The 16,830-nt window shown below is 39.0% G+C and overlaps 1 protein-coding gene across 2 annotated transcripts in view; it reads right to left on the bottom strand.

Annotated features, from left to right (window-relative positions):
- The window catches only part of C14H8orf34 (chromosome 14 C8orf34 homolog), a 364,940-nt gene that overhangs the window by 291,263 nt on the left and 56,847 nt on the right, over positions 1-16,830 (bottom strand). For both annotated transcript variants that reach the window (XM_061438931.1, XM_061438930.1), the window contains exon 2: positions 6,823-6,970. In XM_061438931.1, the coding sequence (XP_061294915.1) occupies positions 6,823-6,970 (148 nt within the window). The remainder of the gene's footprint in view (positions 1-6,822; positions 6,971-16,830) is intronic.

The following is a 16,830-nucleotide window of genomic DNA, read 5'->3' as shown; positions in this document are numbered from 1 at the left end:
ACAGTATTACTCATTTTTTCCACTGTTCTGTTCAAGAAAGAGTAGTTCCATCACCTTTACTGAAAGCTACAGTTCCCCTTCAAAGGTGGCCAGTATCATACCAACTTTCAAATGAAATGATCTTTTCAGGAGTTCATCCCTCTTGACATCTTTTCATCCCATATTTTTAGACAGACTCTATTGTGGAGCTTTTTCTTCTTTTATTCTCAGGGCATTATATTCTCCTTATCCCCATATCATCTACCTAACTGCACCTTCTTTGTCTTATTCATTGCTTCCTTATCTTTTATCTACATGACATTCGTTAGCTTCCTTCTACCTTCTTGTTTAAATTTCAATATTTTCAAATCATCCTAGCTCTATGCATGATTCATAAATCTTTCTCTGGCTATCCACTTATAAACACCAAGTAGACATCATGAAATATTATAGAGATTCCTCAAATTTGCAAGTTAAATTTGTACTTAATGAGTTTTTATCCAGTTTTTCTGCTGCAAACATCCCATTAAATACCAAAAGAGGTATGCTGCTGCTGCTGCTGCTAAGTCGCTTCAGTCGTGTCCGACTCTGTGTGACCCCACAGACAGCAGCCCACCAGGCTCCCCCATCCCTGGGATTCTCCAGACAAGAACACTAGAGTGGGTTGCCATTTCCTTCTCCAATGCATGAAAGTGAAAAGTGAATGTGAAGTCACTCAGTCGTGTCCGACTCTTAGCGACCCCATGGACTGCAGCCTACCAGGCTCCTCCGTCCATGGGATTTTCCAGGCAAGAGTACTGGAGTGGGGTGCCATTATACTAGTAACAGAAATATTGGTCTATGAACAGAAATACTGGTCTGCATTATGCCATAGACAGAATTAAGACAAAGATAGACATTATCAGAAATAGACTGAAAAATATCTAGACATTCACAACGCTTGCCCCTACCTCAGATTCAGCTCCTGACATTGTTTCACAGTCTGTCAGAATTTGTCTTTCTATATCCAGCCTAGGACCATAGTTTCTTCTAATGCAACACAGCTAAGGAATTAAGAATCATGGACACAAAACACAGTATCTCATGATACAAAGAAAAACTAAAAGCAGCCATAGAATAATAATACACCGGATTTTGCAGCTTTTTAAATTCTCCACTATTGGAAAGAAAAAAAACAATCCATATTAATTTAAATATCTTAGCAATGATACTGTTCTTATTTAATGTGTTGAAAAGAGATGTGAGACAGAAAGTCACTTGTCAGTTTCTCAAAGACCTATAGGATTTGACTGACACTGGAGACAGTAGCAGCCATGATTTCATCTGTCTCCCCCAAATGTTTTAAAACTATCTAAATAGTTCTAAGCTATTTTTTTTGTTGTTGTTCTCGTAAGAGAACAAAAAAGAATAGAACACCTACACTATTTATTGACAAACCTAAAACTAGATGGACTTCTCCCATTGCTCAGCAGTAAAGATCCTCCTGCCTGCCAATGCAGGAGACACAAGTTCGATCCCTGGTTTGGGAAGATTCCCTGGAGGAGGAAATGGCAATTCACTCCAGTATTCTTGCCTGGGAAATCCAATGGACAGAGGAGCCTGGAGGGCTGTAGTCCATGGGGTCACAAAAGAACAGGACGTGACTCAGCAACTAAACAAACAAAACTAATTCGAACATCCTTCATTTAAATTCAAATAAACAAAATAAATATTTTAACAAGGAAGATTCAATATAAAAAGCAAGAATACATCACTCAAGATATAGAAGAAATTCATAGTTTGTGGGAAGATTTACTATGAAAAAACCTTTAAATTTTTGCATATGGCTATTTTATCTTCTTAATACAAATAAAATAGACTCTGTGAAGCAAAAAGAAATGAGAAAAGAGATAAAACTCTAAAACGATAATTGCTAAGATAAATGAAAGAGGATAAAGAATACTGACAGGAAATTAAAATGCAATATGTACCAACATTTGAATTTGTATACAAAGCCAGAAAGAGAAAAGTAATACTGTGGAAAATTGAATCAGTGACAGGGAGAACACACTTAACAAACCTCCCTAGAAGTTATCGATAAAATAAAGAAGACAATTTACACATAGCTGATTTTTCTGAAGAAATCAAAACAAATACAATAGAAGCACTAAGTACACAAGGAGACAAGTATTCTAGGATAGAGATGCAGGTTTGCTAATTGAAAGGATTCACTGGATAACATGAAAAATAAGAAAAGAGACAAACATCCAGATGTGTTCCCAGTAAAACTTTTGAATATCAGAAATAAAGAAAAAAAACAAATCCCATAAGTGTTTAATAATAGAGCATCTAAAAATAAGTAAAAACAAGGTTGCTTTCAACTTTCTCCTAGACATTAAAAGACAAACTTCTGAGAACATGTTAAGTCCCCAAGATGCTAGAATAATTTAAAAGCAAAAAGTGGGCACCTTCAGATATTTTCAAAAAGTATTAACCTAAATAGTTTGAATATTGAGACCTTTTCTAACTAATTATAACAAGCACCAAAAGAAATAATTCAAAATAACAGTTAAAGTTTAAACTGGCACTATTTACTGTCACCTGAATTATAACCTCTTCTACTAATACTCGTATCCAAGAATTAGTCTCTGCTTTCCTTCTCCCTCCTGCTATATCCTCCCCTCTAAAATCTTCCTCTTCACCTTCTGGGGCATATATTCCATGGTAAACAACAGTCCTCCGTTTTCAAATCCTCTCCTTCAAGAGAAGAGCCACATCATTCTTTCCACAATAGTGCTCCCTCCTCTGCAGTTCCTTGGAATGAAGGTGTTCATCCCCTCCTCACGTGTCACCTGCCATAGGCTGGGGTTTTCTGTTCATCCACGGTGTTTTTCTGTTTTGTTTGTTTGTTTTGGACTGTAATTGCTTTACAGTGCTGTGTTACTTTCTGCTGTTCAGTGAAGTGAATCAGCTGTGTATACATGTATCCCCTCCCTCTTGGACCTACCTCCCACCTACATCCCCCATCCCACTCTCAAGTCATCACAGACCACCAAGCTGAGCTCCCTGTGCTATACGGCAGCTTTCCACTAGCTCTCTATTTTATACATGGTAGTGTATATATGTCAATCTTAATCTCCCAATTCATCCCACCCTCCCCTTCCTTACTGTGTCCACAAGCCCATTATCTATACCTGCATGTCTATTCCTGCCCTGGACATAGGTTCATCTGTACCATTTTTCTAGATTCCACATATACAGCAGCTAGGACAAGGAAGCAACCTAAATGTCCAATGACAGATGAGTGGGTAAAGAAGATGTGGTGCATATACATGATGGAATATTACTCAGCCATAAAAAGGAGTGAAACTGGGCCATCTGTAGAGATGTGGGTAGACCTACAATCTGTCATACAGAGTGAAGTAAGTCAGAAAGAGAAAAGCAAATATGGTCCATCCATGTTCGGCTGAACATTTCTCCTCTCCTGTGGTAAGTGCTGCGTGTCTATACTGCTCACCACTCTTCATCACTGCATCTTTCTGCTCCTGATTACTCTTGCAGCCCTACTCAAGACACTAGCACAGTTACCCTTGACCTTTCAACAACCAGAATGAAACCCTGGTGACCTCTTAATTTCTTAAACAAACCATGTATTGAGTCTCACACTTCACTGTCCTCTCAAACCCTACAGAACTTCACTTTCCTGAACTTCAGAGACCACAAACTCAGGCCACCCACAGGACTTTCTCATCATTTGGAATCATTTCCCCTCAAAAGTCTTGGTCCCAAAAATCACAATTTCCCTGGCCTTCTCAATCTTTCATATTTTCACCATACTTTCCCTAACATTTGCCTCTTAAAGATTCTTAGTTCTCTGATCTGCTTTTTATGTCTAGACTGTTTCCTTGTTCCCTCCCTCTTATACCGGGCCACATGCTTTGATTGCTTGTGCAATTCACCCACAGACATCCTTATAAAACTGTCTGTCCACCCTTCATCCTCACTGCTGTACATCCACAGTTCTCATCAGTCTCTCAAACTGCTTTTCTCCCCTTCCTCCTAGCACTTCTGGGCACTGTGGGGAAAAAACCACAATCCTGCCCATAATTTCCATTATTACTTCATTTATTTCCATTTCCATTATTACTTCATGTCTTGAATTTTAGATAAGCCCCTGGACTGCTTCAGTCTTTTTTATTTTCCTTTGCCAAGTTTCTTTTTATTCCCCAGGGTGACTTCACAATCATTATCATTCACTTCAATTTCCCCGATTTATTCCCCAAAATTCTTATCCTCAGCAAACAACTTCACTTCTTAAAAAACTGGAAAAATATTGATGAAAGATATCATCTCACACTTGCCTTATCCCAGTCCAGCTCCTACTCTAAATTTAAGCACAACTTCTTCCATTCTTCCATTCTCGTAATTTTAATGTGCACAATCCTGAATGCTATTCCTGAAACTTCTGCCTTAACCCATCCACAGTTTTAGACTCATATCCAACAGCCTGCTGGAATTATCTACTAAGACGCCCCAAGAAATTCAAGTTCATCCAAAGAAGCTGGATGAATTTTAGTCCTGTGTTCCCCTCTTGCTTTATTTTGTTGTTGTTCAGTCACTCAGTCGTGTCCAACTCTTTGTGACCCCATGAATAGCAGCACCCCAGGCTTCCCTGTCCTTCACTATATACATTGTATTATAAGATTCCATCTTAGTAAACCTACTGAAAGAAATTCTCTTCCTTGTTACAGAAATAAGCCTGCTATATTTAAAATGGATAACCAACAAGGACCTACTGTATAGCATACAGAACTCCGCTGAACGTTATGTGGCAGCCTAATGAGGGAGGGGATGGGGTTTGGGGGAGAATGGATCCATGTATATGTATGGCTAAGTCCCTTCATGTTCACCTGAAATTATCACAACATTGCTAATTGGCTATACTCCAATACAAAATTAAAAGTTCAAAAATAAAGAAATAAATGTAAGAAGGCTGAGTGCTAAAGAACGGATGCTTTTGAATCGTGGTGCTGGAGAAGACTCTTGAGAGTCCCTTGGACAGCAAAGAGATCAAACCAGTCAATCCTAAAAGAAAGTCAACCCTGAAGTCATTGGAAGGACCGATGCCAAAGCTGAAGTGCCAATACTTTGGCCACCTGATGTGAAAAGCCACCTCACTGGGAAAGATTCAGTTGCTGGGAAAGATCAAAGGCAAAAGGAAGAACGGACGACAGAGAATGAGATGGTTAGACAGCATCACCGACTCCATGAACATGAATCTGAGCAAACTCTGGAAGATAGTGAAGGACAGGGAAGCCTGGCACACTGCAGTCCATGGGGTCCCAAAGACTTGGATACAACTTAGCAACTTAGCAAACTGAGTTTGCTTAGCAACTGAACAACAACAGCAACACAGTCTCTCTCAGGAAACAAAAAGAAATAAGCTCCCGGGATGCGAGAGCTGTGTGGCAAAGAACTGTGGGTTGTACCTATTTGTTTAGAGCAGCTGCTGGCTGAGATCCAGCAAGAAAACAGGGACTTCAGTCATATAGCTGCAAGGAAACTAATTCTGCCAACAACCTGAATGAATTTGGAAGCAGATTCTTTCTTATTCCAGCCTCTGGATGAAGATACAACCTGGCCAACATCTTTATCTGTAGCTTTGTGTGATGAAACAGAAGATATGCTTAAACCCTCCACAGACTTTTGACTTGTGGTAAATGGGAGCTGTTAAATGTGTGTTGATTAATGCTATAGAATTTAATACACTATTGTCTCTCCAGACATGATAACTTACAAATATGGGTTCCTATGAGTTTTAATGGGCTCACAGATGTTTATCTGGTCCACCTTCACAAGAATGGATTCCTCTTTGCACCTACAAACCAGAGCCTATGCCTAATACTCACCTTGCTAAGAATCTAACCCTAAAAAAGTGACCAAGAAAAACCAAGAGTTCCCTCTTATTATACCAAAAGCTCATATTCTGGTTTCCTGTATGCAGCAGAGAACTTCTATATTGATAACAACACCAGAGTTGTCTATATTCTGCAGAGAATACCCTATCCCCTACCCGCTTTAAGCACCAGTGTGAGAATACAGCCAGAGAGAACCAAAATCCTTTCATGGGATCCCAGAGGGCATGAAAAGAAGAGAAGCAATCGTACTATCCCTAGAAAGCATTTGGAATCCAGTCAGTCAGATATCATGGGAGTCAAGTGAGGAGTTAGCTACTCAAGCCACAGGTTTGGGGTGGGATTTGGGTTCAGAAGTAAATACCAAACTAACAGACCAGTGTGTAGAAGAAATAAGCTATTAGATACACATTTTATAAACAAAAATCAAAGACAAGTCTACCCAATTATCTCACTAGTGCTTACTGGAGAGGTAAGGCTGGTTCCCCAATGTTTACAGTAAATAAATCAGGTTGAACTTACAACATAAGGTAAAATTAGAACTGAGGAAAACAGAGAATAATTATCCATTTGGGCTACAGAAAAGGTAACTCTAGAAATGTATTACCTTTTTGCCCAGAGGAGCTATAAGCGCTTAATTCAAATTCTTCATAAAGAGAATAACTAAAGTTTAAAATAATTAGTTTGAATTCATATGAAATGAAAGCTTTCCTGAATCTTACTTCCATTCAAATTGAATACAAAGATTCTCATGTTTGGAAGCCTAATAAATAACAATATATTCAAATTCGAGAATACTTTTTGACAAGTACTAGCATATGGGTGAACACCAATGAATACATGAAACCATAGGTAACTATCTAGATTTACTTGTTATAAAAAGAAAGACTTTCATAAATTTTACATTAAATGTATTAACATTAACTGTAAAATGTATCTTTTCATTTACCTAATGCTTCACTTTCTGCCCAGAGAGCTGCAGATCCAGATAAGGTTCTTTGAAGCTGCCCACGGTTTCCTTGTTTTGACTGAAGATGGTCAATGAGAAATGGGATTGGCTGGTCAGGTGTCTCAGTTATTAACTTGGTCATTAATTCCTGAAGGCAGAGTAGAGCATACGTTTACATCTAATAATAACAGCAAACACACACACATCACTTACTATTACTAGGCACTGCTTACCTGCTCTATACACAACAACTAATTTAATCCTCATAACAATCTTTTCAGGCAGGTACAAGTTATTGGTCTCATTTTGAGGAAAGTAAATTGTCTGCATTACACGGCTACCCAGGGATCAAACCCAGGACTCCCTCATTCCAGGCAGACGCTTTAACCTCTGAGCCACCAGGGAGGGTGCTACACAGCTAATACATAGCAAAGCCAAGACATATTTGGAGTTTTAATATTTTATTTGTCCAAAACATACTGGAAGTTTAAGTTCTTTTGAAAAGTTACAAAGAAGTTTCAGATTACTATTTTGAGAGATGCCATTATATATCACATTTTCAATAGTCCTCATCATACGACTTATATGCCAATGTCATTTTTCTTTCTTAACTATACATGAATATCCCCAAATGAAGAAAATGTTGGGATGAAAGAAACCAGTAACAAGTCACAGCTTCACAGAAACCAAAAAGTATTTTAAACTGGTTCTTTAACAGAAGTTTCTTTTTTCAAAAGGCCTGAAAGTTATTCATTCTTTCTTGTTTTTTTTTTGTTTTTTTTCTGAGTGAAGCAATGGAGAGTTCCATTTTTGGACTGCTCTAATGATGCTTTAAACCGGGGAGAAGTCTGCCTAAGGGTAATATCTACACATTGCTTTTACTGGTCAGAAATGGCAAGAGCAAGCTCCAATTTGTGGTCAATTAGAATCCCCAGACTGTTCTTTTATCAACAGCTGCCAAGCCAACTGAACATCATTTCGAGCTGTGTAACTGGGTTTATGAACCTGCATGCACCACTTTAGATTCCTATTAGTCACATTTTATCTTGTTGGGTTTAGCTCAGAATTCTAGTCTGTCAATTGTCATTTTTCAAGTTCAGATTCTGTGAGAAGCAGTGGCTCTACTGAGACAGTGTGTATCAAGTATTAGCAATGCTGATGGAAGGGATATTGGAAATTTCCTATCCCATTGTCTTTTTCTGTTGGCCTATTTCCTCTGCCTTGAATGTTCTTTTCTGGGATGTTCAGATGGCTGGCTTGTCATTGGTTCAGTTCAGTCACTCAGTTGTGTCCGACTCTTTGTGACCCCATGAACCACTGTACACCAGGCCTCCCAGTCCATCACCAAATCCTGGAGTCCACCCAAACCCATGTCCGTTGAGTCGGTGATGCCATCCAACCATCTCATCTTCTGTCATCCCTTCTGCTCCTGCCCCCAATCCCTCCCAGCATCAGAGTCTTTTCCAATGAGTCAATTCTTTGAGTGAGGTGGCCAAAGTACTGGAGTTTCAGCTTTAGCATCATTCCTTCCAAAGAACACCCAGGACTGATCTCCTTTAGAATGGACTGGTTGGATCTCCTTGCAGTCCAAGGGACTCTCGAGAGTCTTCTCCAACACCACAGTTCAAAAGCATCAATTCTTCGGCACTCAGCTTTCTTTATAGACCAACTCTCACATCCATACATGACTACTGGAAAACCCATAGCCTTGACTAGATGGATCTTTGTTGGCAAAGTAATGTCTCTGCTTATTAATATGCTGCCTAGGTTGGTCATAACTTTCCTTTCAAGGAGTAAGTGTCTTAATCTCATGGCTGCAATCACCTTCTGCAGTGAGTTTGGAGTCCAAAAAAATAAAGTTAGCCACTGTTTTCAGCGTACATCACGAGAAACACTGGGCTGGAGGAAGCACAAGTTGGAATCAAGATTGCTGGGAGAAATATCAATAACCCCATATATACAGATAACAACACCCTTATGGCAGAAAGTGAAGAAGAACTAAAGAGCCTCTTGATGAAAGTAAAAGAGGAAAGTGAAAAAGTTGGCTTAATGCTCAACATTAAGAAAACTAAGATCATGGCATCCAGTCCCATCACTTCATGGCAAATAGATGGGGAAACAGTGGAAACAGTGGCTGACTTTATTTTTCTGGGCTCCAAAATCACTGCAGATGGTGATTGCAGCCATGAAATTAAAAGACGCTTGCCCCTTGAAAGGAAAGTTATGACCAACCTAGACAGCATACTAAAAAGCAGAGACATTACTTTGTCAACAAAGGTCTGTCTAGTCAAGGTCATGGTTTTTCCAGTGTTCATGTAGGGATGTGAGAGTTGGACTATAAAGAAAGCTGAGCACTGAAGAATTGATGCTTTTGAACTGTGGTGTTGGAGAAGACTCTTGAGAGTCCTTGGACTGCAAGGAGATCCAACCAGTCCATCCTAAAGGAGATCAGACCTGGCTGTTCATTGGAAGGACTGATGTTGAAGCTGAAACTCCAAAACTTTGGCCACCTGATGTGAAGAGCTGACTCATTTGAAAAGACCCTGATGCTGGGAAAGATTGAGGGCAGGAGGAGAAGGAGACAACAGAGGATGAGATGGTTGGATGGCATTACCGACTCAATGGACATGGGTTTGGGTGAACTCTGGGAGTTGGTGATGGACAGGGAGGCCTGGCATGCTGAGATTCATGGGTTTGCAAAGAGTCGGACACGACTGAATGACTGAACTGAACTGATCTGTTTCCATTGTTTCCCCATATATTTGCCATGAAGTGATGGGACCAGATGCCATGATCTTAGTTTTCTGAATGTTGAGTTTTAAGCCAATTTTTTCACTTTCCTCTTTCACTTTCATCAAGAGGCTCTTTAGTTCTTCTTCATTTTCTGCCATAAGGGTGGTGTCATCTGCATATCTGAGGTTATTGAGATTTCTCCCGGCAATCTTGAATCCAGCTTGTGCTTCCTCCAGCCCAGCGTTTCTCATGATGTACTGTGCATAGAAGTTAAATAAGCAGGGTGATAATATACAGCCTTGATGGACTCCTTTTCCTATTTGGAACCAGTCTGTTGTTCCATGTCCAGTTCTAACTCTTGCTTCCTGACCTGCATACAGGTTTCTCAAGAGGCAGGTCAGGTGGTCTTACATTCCTATCTCTTTTAGAATTTTCCAGTTTATTGTGATCCACACAGTCAAAGGCTTTGGCATAGTCAATACAGCAGAAATAGATGTTTTTCTGGAACTCTCTTGCTTTTTTGGTGATCCAGAGGATGTTGGCAATTTGATCTCTGGTTCCTCTGCCTTTTCTAAAGCCAGGTTGAACATGTGGAAGTTCACGGTTCACATATTGCTGAAGCCTGGCTTGGAGAATTTTGAGCATTGTCATTATTCAGTCTCTAATGATATCTTAAAAAGTTTACCCTAACAAATTTTCATAATCCTTTATCACAGCATTGAGCACTCTCCAGAATCATCTCATTGTATATTTCCTATTCAGTTTGTGCCTGTCTCTCTTCCTCCCCTATTATAGCACCAAGACCCAAGGACCAACTGATTTGATTGCTATTCTCTCCTTAGGGCCTAGATTCTATGGAGCTCATAGCTGGTGTTAAATGAATGAATGAATATTTGGTGTATCAAACCCAGGGGATGACAGAGGATGAGATGGTTGGATGGCATCACTGACTCAATGGACATGAGTTTGAGTAAGCTCTGGGAGTTGGTGATGGACAGGGAAGCCTTGCCTGCTGCAGTCCATGGGGTCACAAAGAGTTGGACAAGACTGAGTGACTAGACTACTAGCACTAAAGTCCCTTATTGTCCTAATAAACAATGATTAAAGCATCCATAGATTTCCTAGCCCAGTAAAATACATTCTTCTGAACTGCTACACCAGAAACTGCTGTCATATCTCAGAGATATTTGTTGACATTTATAACAGTGTAGGAACACATGGATTTGTCTGATTAGAGGCTAAATGGATTTTGTAGATGACAAGATTACAAGTTGATCTCAGAGACATGGATAAAATAGTTCAAGGTATCTCAAAACTGTGCAGACTGAACATAAAGTTGGAACTAAAAAGAGCAAAGGATTTCTACCACAAACACATTGTGAAGCAGCATATTTGTCAGACAAATGAATATAACAAGTTTTTATATTGTAAAAAGTAGGTAAGCAAACAATCAGTTGGCAGAGTCTTCTTTACTTCTGTTATTTAAAATTGCAATGATTACAGTTATAACTTAGGTCATTCCTCTATGTGGTAAAGCAATGCAGGGTTCAATTAAAACCCAATTACACATGAGTGGAACATAATTTAAATCATTTTAGGTTTTGCTTCTGTAGAAAAAGTGTATTATATTCCATTTAAATCAGTTATATATTATAAAAGGACTTCCCTGGTGGCTCAAACGGTAAAGCGTCTGTCTACAATACGGGAGACCTGGGTTTGATCCCTGGGTTGGGAAGATTCCCTGGAGAAGGAAATGGCAACCCACTCCAGTACTCTTGCCTAGAAAATCCCATGAACAGAGGAGCCTAGTGCAGGCTACTGTCCATGGGGTCGCAAAGAGTGGGACACGACTGAGTGACTTCACTTTCACTTTCTTTCATACATTATAAAAGCAATGAGAAAATAAAGAGAAAAATAAATAGAAAGACCAACTAGACTATTCTTGTCACAGGAGGCCTTTGCTTTACTCTGATAAAGCAAAATTAGGTCAGATAACAGGACTTTAACTTAAATTCAGAAACTTTCCATATAACTTTTAAGTTAAAAAAAGAAAAAAGCACAAGATCTTATGAGCTTTTTTTTTTTCCTTTTTTTAACTTTCCAAGTTAGATGGAAAGTTTCTGGGGTTTTTTTTCCTTTTAAAGTAAATTAAAGTGTCCCTATAGTGTCTTTATTTTTTTACATATTTTTTTATTGGAATATAGGGCTTCCCTGGTGGTTCAGCAGTAAAGAACCCACCTGCCAATGCAGTAAACACAAGTTCAATCCCTGGCTGGGAAGATCTCCTGGAGAAGGAAATGGCAACCCACTCCAGTAATATTCTTGCCAGGGAAATCCCATGGACAAAAGACCCTGGCAGGCTACAGTCCAGATCAGATCAGATCAGATCAGTTGCTCAGTCGTGTCTGACTCTTTGTGACCCCATGAATCGCAGCACGCCAGGCCTCCCTGTCCATCACCAACTCCCGGAGTTCACTGAGACCCACGTCCATCGAGTCAGTGATGCCATCCAGCCATCTCATCCTCTGTCATCCCCTTCTCCTCCTGCCCCCAATCCCTCCCAGCACCAGAGTCTTTTCCAATGAGTCAACTCTTCGTATGAGGTGGCCAAAGTACTGGAGTTTCAGCTTTAGCATCATTCCTTCCAAAGAAATCCCAGGGCTGATCTCCCTCAGAATGGACTGGTTGGATCTCCTTGCAGTCCAAGGGACTCTCAAGAGTCTTCTCCAACACCACAGTTCAAAAGCATCAATTCTTCGGCGCTCAGCCTTCTTCACAGTCCAACTCTCACACCCATACATGACTACAGGGAAAACCATAGCCTTGACTAGATGAACCTTTGTTGGCAAAGTAATGTCTCTGCTTTTTAATATGCTATCTAGGTGGTTCATAACTTTCCTTCCAAGGAGGAAGCGTCTTTTAATTTCATGGCTGCAATCACCATCTGTAGTGATTTTGGAGCCCAGAAAAATAAAGTCTGACACTGTTTCCACTGTTTCCCCATCTATTTCCCATGAAGTGGTGGGACTGGATGCCATGATCTTCATTTTCTGAATGTTGAGCTTTAAGCCAACTTTTTCACTCTGAACTTTCACTTTCATCAAGAGGCTTTTTAGTTCCTCTTCACTTTCTGCCATAAGGGTGGTGTCATCTGCATATCTGAGGTTATTGATATTTCTCCCGGCAATCTTGATTCCAGTTTGTGTTTCTTCCAGTCCAGCATTTCTCATGATGTACTCTGCATAGAAGTTAAATAAACAGGGTGACAATGCTACAGTCCATGGGGTCACAAAGAGTTGAACATGACTCAGTGACTGAGTCACCATATGCTTACGATGTTGTGTTAGTTTCTGCTGTAGAACAATGTAATTAGCCACATGTATCCGTATATCCCCTCTCTCGAGCCTCCTCTTATCCTCTTCCATTCCACCACTCTAGGTCATCACAGAGCACCGAGCTGAGCTCCCTGTGCTATTCAGCAGCTTCCCACGAGCTATCTGTTTTACACTTTGTAGTGTATATACGTTAACACTACTCTCAATTCGTCCCCCACTCTTCTCTGCACTTCCATGTCCACAAGTTCATTTTCCACGTTTGAGCCTCTACCCCTGCCGTCCAAATAGGTTCATCAGTACCATTCTTCTAGATTCCATATATACACGTTAATATATGATATTTGTTTTTCTCTTTCTGATTTACTTCGCTCTGTATGTCAGGCTCTAGGTTCATTCACAAAATGACAACTGACTGAATTTTGTTCCTTCTGATGACTGAGTAATATTCCATTGTATATATGTGCCACATCTTCTTTACCCATTCATCTGTATTAAAACCTATACGACCCAGATACAGACTGGCTTCTATTTTCCTAACCAAACCCCCTTAATGATATGTCCAAAAGTGGTGTTAGCTAATATTTTCAAGTTTACTATTATCTTTATGTATGCATAGATTATTTTATATATGTATACATTTATTATTACTACTGCTATTGCCATTTTATAAGTTTTTATAGCATATGCTTTGATACAGTATGCACACTGCATCATTTTATTGGACTTATTTTTTCTGATTATTAAAACTGATAAATGTCCTCTTAATACAGTTTATTATAAACTGCAGTCTTTAATCTTGAATATACTATATTGAGACAGCCTCTGAATTGATATGCTTCCTTTTTTGCTAATTATAATTCTGTTACCTATTAAAATATATTATTTTAAAAATATAAATATATAGGAAGATAATATTATTTTTTAAATGTTGAAAAACAATCTAGAGAACATAAATCATTAAGTAATTACTGAGCATAAATTTGTATTATATATCATGTAAATACATGGAAGTTAGGGCTTATAGCATATAGAACCTTGTACTATATAGAACATGGTCATAATTAATAAACTGGAGAATGAATGCTAACTATCAATTAATAGCAGTAATGACTATCTCAAAATGCATTTTAGTTTGAATGTCCACCAGATAAAAGCAAAACCATGAGTAAGTTGGTAGTTCATCACAGTCATTTATTATTAAATAAGTGAACAGTTAAGGCAACAAGTAATCATGACCCAGTATAAATAATTTTAATAATAGATTCATTTCATTTGATGAAAACTATGGAATCTCTTGGTTAAAACACCAAAAGCACGTGTATACACACAAACATCAAATTTTACATAATGTTCCTGGATGTTTACCCACCTACGGGCTGACACTCTAAGGTTTCAATGATTCTAGGTTAAGAATCTTTGCTCCAGGTCCCACAGCAAACACAGAGCATGGCATTATGCCTAAAACATTACTTATTTACTTAATTACTTACTTGGGAATTAGTTACTTCTTCATTTCCTGAGAAAGAAGTCCTAGCCTCAGTAGAAAGTTACCAGGAAACGAAATTAAAACCATTTCCAAAACCTCAGGACTTTCTCATTATACAGTCTTTTTGTTAAATCAATAAACATACAGGATATTACACTCTAGTAATAATGGACATGTGCATGCAAGCATGCTTAGTCATGTCCGACTCTTTGCAACTCCACGGACTATAACCTGACAGGTTCCCCTGTCCATGGAATTTTCCAGGCAAGAATACTGGAGCGGGTTGCCATTTCCCCCTTCAGGGGATCTCCCAACCCAGGGATCAAACCTGCATTTCTTTTGTCTCCTGTATTGGCAGGTGGATTCTTTACCACTAGTGCCACACGCGAAGCCTAATAATGGAGATGATGTCAGTCAAATGTATTTTTTACTCAACACCCATAATTATCTTAAATATTAATTGGCATGTGGCACATTACCATCTGCAGGATATTTTAGTTCAAAATTGGCACTAAGATCTGATGACTGAATTAATTCATTCTAAATCTGCATATGTTTCAATTTTCTCTTTTTAATTAGGTCTTATTAAAAATTAGCATGAGATCACAACCTTCCAGATACTTACCCTCTCCACCACCACCCATTTTTCATTAACAGGCAGTTAATGGGCACTGAATTGTCAACAAATGAATGAGAGAATACTTGAAAATCAGCTGTCTCCAAAATACCTATGAAACACCCTTATTTTAAATTGATGTCAGGATTCCCAATTGATAGAATCCCAACTGGTTTCTACCCGCCCTCCCCCCCCCGCCCCCAGAATCCTTGCCTTGTTTCTCATTCCATTTTTCTAAACAGAAGTAGAATGGAGGAATTTTTTTTCTGCTTCATTACACCTCTAAACTCTGTATGGTTTTGCCTTTGGAAAGAAATAAGTTCCAATGCAGCACTAGGTCTCCATGTACAAGTGAGACAGACAAGATATCTATTTGATGTTTCCAGGGCTCTTCTGCTCACAGAACTCGACTGTCCTCTGGTTAGTCAACCTTCCTCCACTTCAGGACCATGCCCAGGCCTGCCCTAAACCTTCTCATTCACAATGAGAACTGAGATTTCCCTGGAAGGCTGAGCTCAACAGGAAAGGAAGAATGTGAAAATAAATGCTTAAAAGTATCAGTTCTTTACTGTCTGATATGCACAGATGTCAAATATTTTACACAGATTTAATTATTCACTATACATTAACAGGGGTTTCTCTGGTGGCTCAGCAGTAAAGAATCCGCCTGCCAATGCAGGAGACTCATGTTCGATCCTTAGGTGGGGAAGATCCCCTGGAGGAGGAAATGGCAACCACTCCAGTATTCTTGCCTGGGAAATCCCATGGACAGAGGAGCCTGTAGCCCGCCAGGCTCCTCTGTCCATGGGGTTGCAAGAGAGTCAGTCACGACTTAGTAACTAAACAACAAGACATTAAAGGACTTCGTACTAGATGCACAGCCCAACTAGGATATATGCACTTTTACTAAGGTGTGCGTTAACTCTCTACTCATCTCAGGTCACCTGCCCCTCACCAACGACCCACCAGTGCAAGCAATCTTAGCCACACGTCCAAACACAACCACACAGACCTAAGAAACTTTCATTCCTATTTCAAAATGTTCTTTGGTCCTTCTTAAATATAATTTAATATAAAGTTAGATTCATAATACTCATTTGTAATACAAAATAAAAGGCAACTAAGTCACCTTGTATATTACAGAACATAATCCAGGTATGGAGAGTTGAAAAATAAAACAGAGAGAGTGGTTTTATAATGAAGATTAAGAATAATGAAAATACCACAATTAAAAAATAATTATTCTAAACTCTATAGCTGAATTTTAGACACTAAATTCTTGCTGCTGTCAATAATATAGGCAAATAATAAACCTAACCAGCAGATGAAAAGTGATGGAGTATTTTATCTAATATCTATTAATCCCTCCTAGAAGACATCTCTGTATTAAAGATACTAAAGTAGATTTCATATTTAATTTTTGAATATTTAGTATCTACTTTGAAAAGTTTTCACATAAATGTACAAGCTTGTAGTTAAATTTCCATGCCAACATCAAGGTCTCCAGTAAGAAATATTAGCATATATGGATCTACTTTTAGCTAAGGAATTTATATTATTCAATATAGTAGTCTATCAATGAAACTATTTTGATGTTAGGTAGGCTCCAAAATCACTGCGGATGGTGATTGCAGCCATGAAATTAAAAGATGCTTGCTCCTTGGAAGGAAAACTATGACCAACCTAGACAGCATATTCAAAAGCAGAGACATTACTTTGCCAACAAAGGTCTGTCTAGTCAAGGCTATGGTTTTTCCAGTGGTCATGTATGGATGTGAGAGTTGGGCTATAAAGAAAGATGAGTGCAGAAGAATTAATGCTTTTGAACTGTGGTGTTG

This window comes from Bos javanicus, chromosome 14 (assembly GCF_032452875.1).
Source record: "Bos javanicus breed banteng chromosome 14, ARS-OSU_banteng_1.0, whole genome shotgun sequence".
In the NCBI taxonomy this organism is placed as follows: Eukaryota; Metazoa; Chordata; class Mammalia; order Artiodactyla; family Bovidae; genus Bos; species Bos javanicus.
Note: the sequence above shows the minus strand (reverse complement) of the source record. Positions and strands in the feature narration are given on the sequence as shown.